The sequence below is a fragment of the Olea europaea genome, unplaced genomic scaffold, assembly GCF_002742605.1.
Source record: "Olea europaea var. sylvestris unplaced genomic scaffold, O_europaea_v1 scaffold23484, whole genome shotgun sequence".
Lineage (NCBI taxonomy): Eukaryota > Viridiplantae > Streptophyta > Magnoliopsida > Lamiales > Oleaceae > Olea > Olea europaea.
This window is the reverse complement of record NW_019241605.1, coordinates 1-1,693: the sequence shown is the minus strand read 5'-3', so window position 1 is coordinate 1,693 and position 1,693 is coordinate 1. Positions and strand designations below refer to the sequence as shown.

Genomic DNA, 1,693 nt, shown 5'->3' with positions numbered 1-1,693 from the left:
GGATCTATTCATTAGGAGTTTAAAGCAATTTTTATGGAACTCAGCGGTGGATGGAGAATTCGTCGGTTGGGGGTGGGAGCCTAGAGGGATAGCGAAAGATTGAAGTTGTTGAAGACTAAGTTTCAATAAATAAATGTGTCCCCTCTCATAGAGCTCTTCAAACTCATAATAAAAATTGAATCAGAAGTTATGGGAGGGGGCTTGTTTAAAGACTGAATTGAAATAAATAAATAAATAAACGTGTCCTCCTCTAACTAGCGGCTCAAAATAAGAAAACTAAGGTTACAGGCGAAAGGTTTTTAGGATGAAAATCTGCACCTTTCAGGGGCTACAAGCATTTCCTTTGCTAGTTTAGGTAGTTTTAACTGTCCTAGGGATATGTACTTCCAGGATCACGTTGGATTTGGGGATTTTTGCTTCTGGGATTAAATGACAACCGCTGAAAAAGATCTAATTAGAGAAGAGTGCTTAAATGAAAGAAAAGGAGTCTTGAGAAGGTTACTCTGTTATTTTTATGTTGGGAGGTAAAAATGCTATTTATGCTCCTTTTCTGCAACATTCCCAGTGAGATCCCGTGGAACTTATTTGTTTCTTCCTGAGGGAGGTAGCATGATTATGATATGATTCTTTATAAGGAATTTTTGGTAATCTACAGTGTAATACAACATAAATCTGAAGAAAGTATAATTGATATTAAGTACGTCTTGAACATTAATAAAATCAAACAGAACACGTCAGTGTAATTACAGCCATGATCAAATCGAGAAAATTATGGAAACCCAACACCAAAATGAGCTGAAAGAGATAAAGTTCTAAGCTCACACAAAACATCTAGGCAAAGGCGACGGTAGGAGAAAAAAACATCATAAAAATGACCAACGAAGGTGTATATAACAGTGCTGCTGCATTTTTTTTGGGTCGATGTTGATTCACATATGGACCACCATTAGGTCCTCTCCCCGACCGTTCCTTTTTTGTCCAAATTGTTTCATTTTCTGCTACAAATGCTTTATCATGAGCATTTGCATCATAATCCACTTTTCTGCTTGTGCCTGCATATCAAACATTAAACTGAATTTAAATTTTAAATGGAACCGAATCTCAATATAAAACAGACGGTCAATGATTAATTTATTTCTCACTGTGATTTTCTTGCTCCAATTTCTGGGGATTTGCTTGAACCAAGCTTGGTAGGAGTATTTGAGCATATAACAGGATGAGAATCCATGCAAGATAACTCTTTTTCATGTTTATGGGTTTCTATGAGAGCAGGAGGAAAATTATGAGTACAAGGCTTGAAGTTTGTTGAAGGATGAGGAGTGTTATATAGGGTCTGCAACCCTTCCTTTCTTGTGGGAACTAAAATCTAAATAGTAACAGAAAGCTTAAATCTGTTGAAAGATCAGCTTGATGAAATCAAATTTTAAAGTGCTCTAGAGAATATTAAAGATGAAAAATTGCTAAAATCTTATTTGTTAAGACAGTCTAATCATGTCATAGCATACCAAATATACATAAATGAATAAATTTGTCCCTTCTCTAATATCTTAAACTTCGTAAATAAGGCATTTTAGCGTGATACTGTAATCATTGAGTACTGTTAAGTCTTGCTGCCATACATTTTATTTATGATTTTGTACATGTGTTTAGGGTTTGAAACATGAATTCAGTCTACACGTAAAGGATTGTATTG

The 1,693-nt window shown here is 35.1% G+C and overlaps 1 protein-coding gene across 1 annotated transcript; it reads right to left on the bottom strand.

Moving 5' to 3' along the window:
* Positions 1–687: 687 nt before the first annotated feature.
* On the bottom strand, positions 688–1,447 carry LOC111381653. The gene is made up of 2 exons (XM_023005453.1): positions 1,143–1,447; positions 688–1,052 (listed from the first exon to the last, which is right to left on the bottom strand). Exons 1-2 carry the CDS (start codon positions 1,246–1,248, stop codon positions 832–834), a joined length of 327 nt encoding a protein of 108 aa, XP_022861221.1. The 5' UTR covers positions 1,249–1,447; the 3' UTR covers positions 688–831.
* Positions 1,448–1,693: the final 246 nt, after the last annotated feature.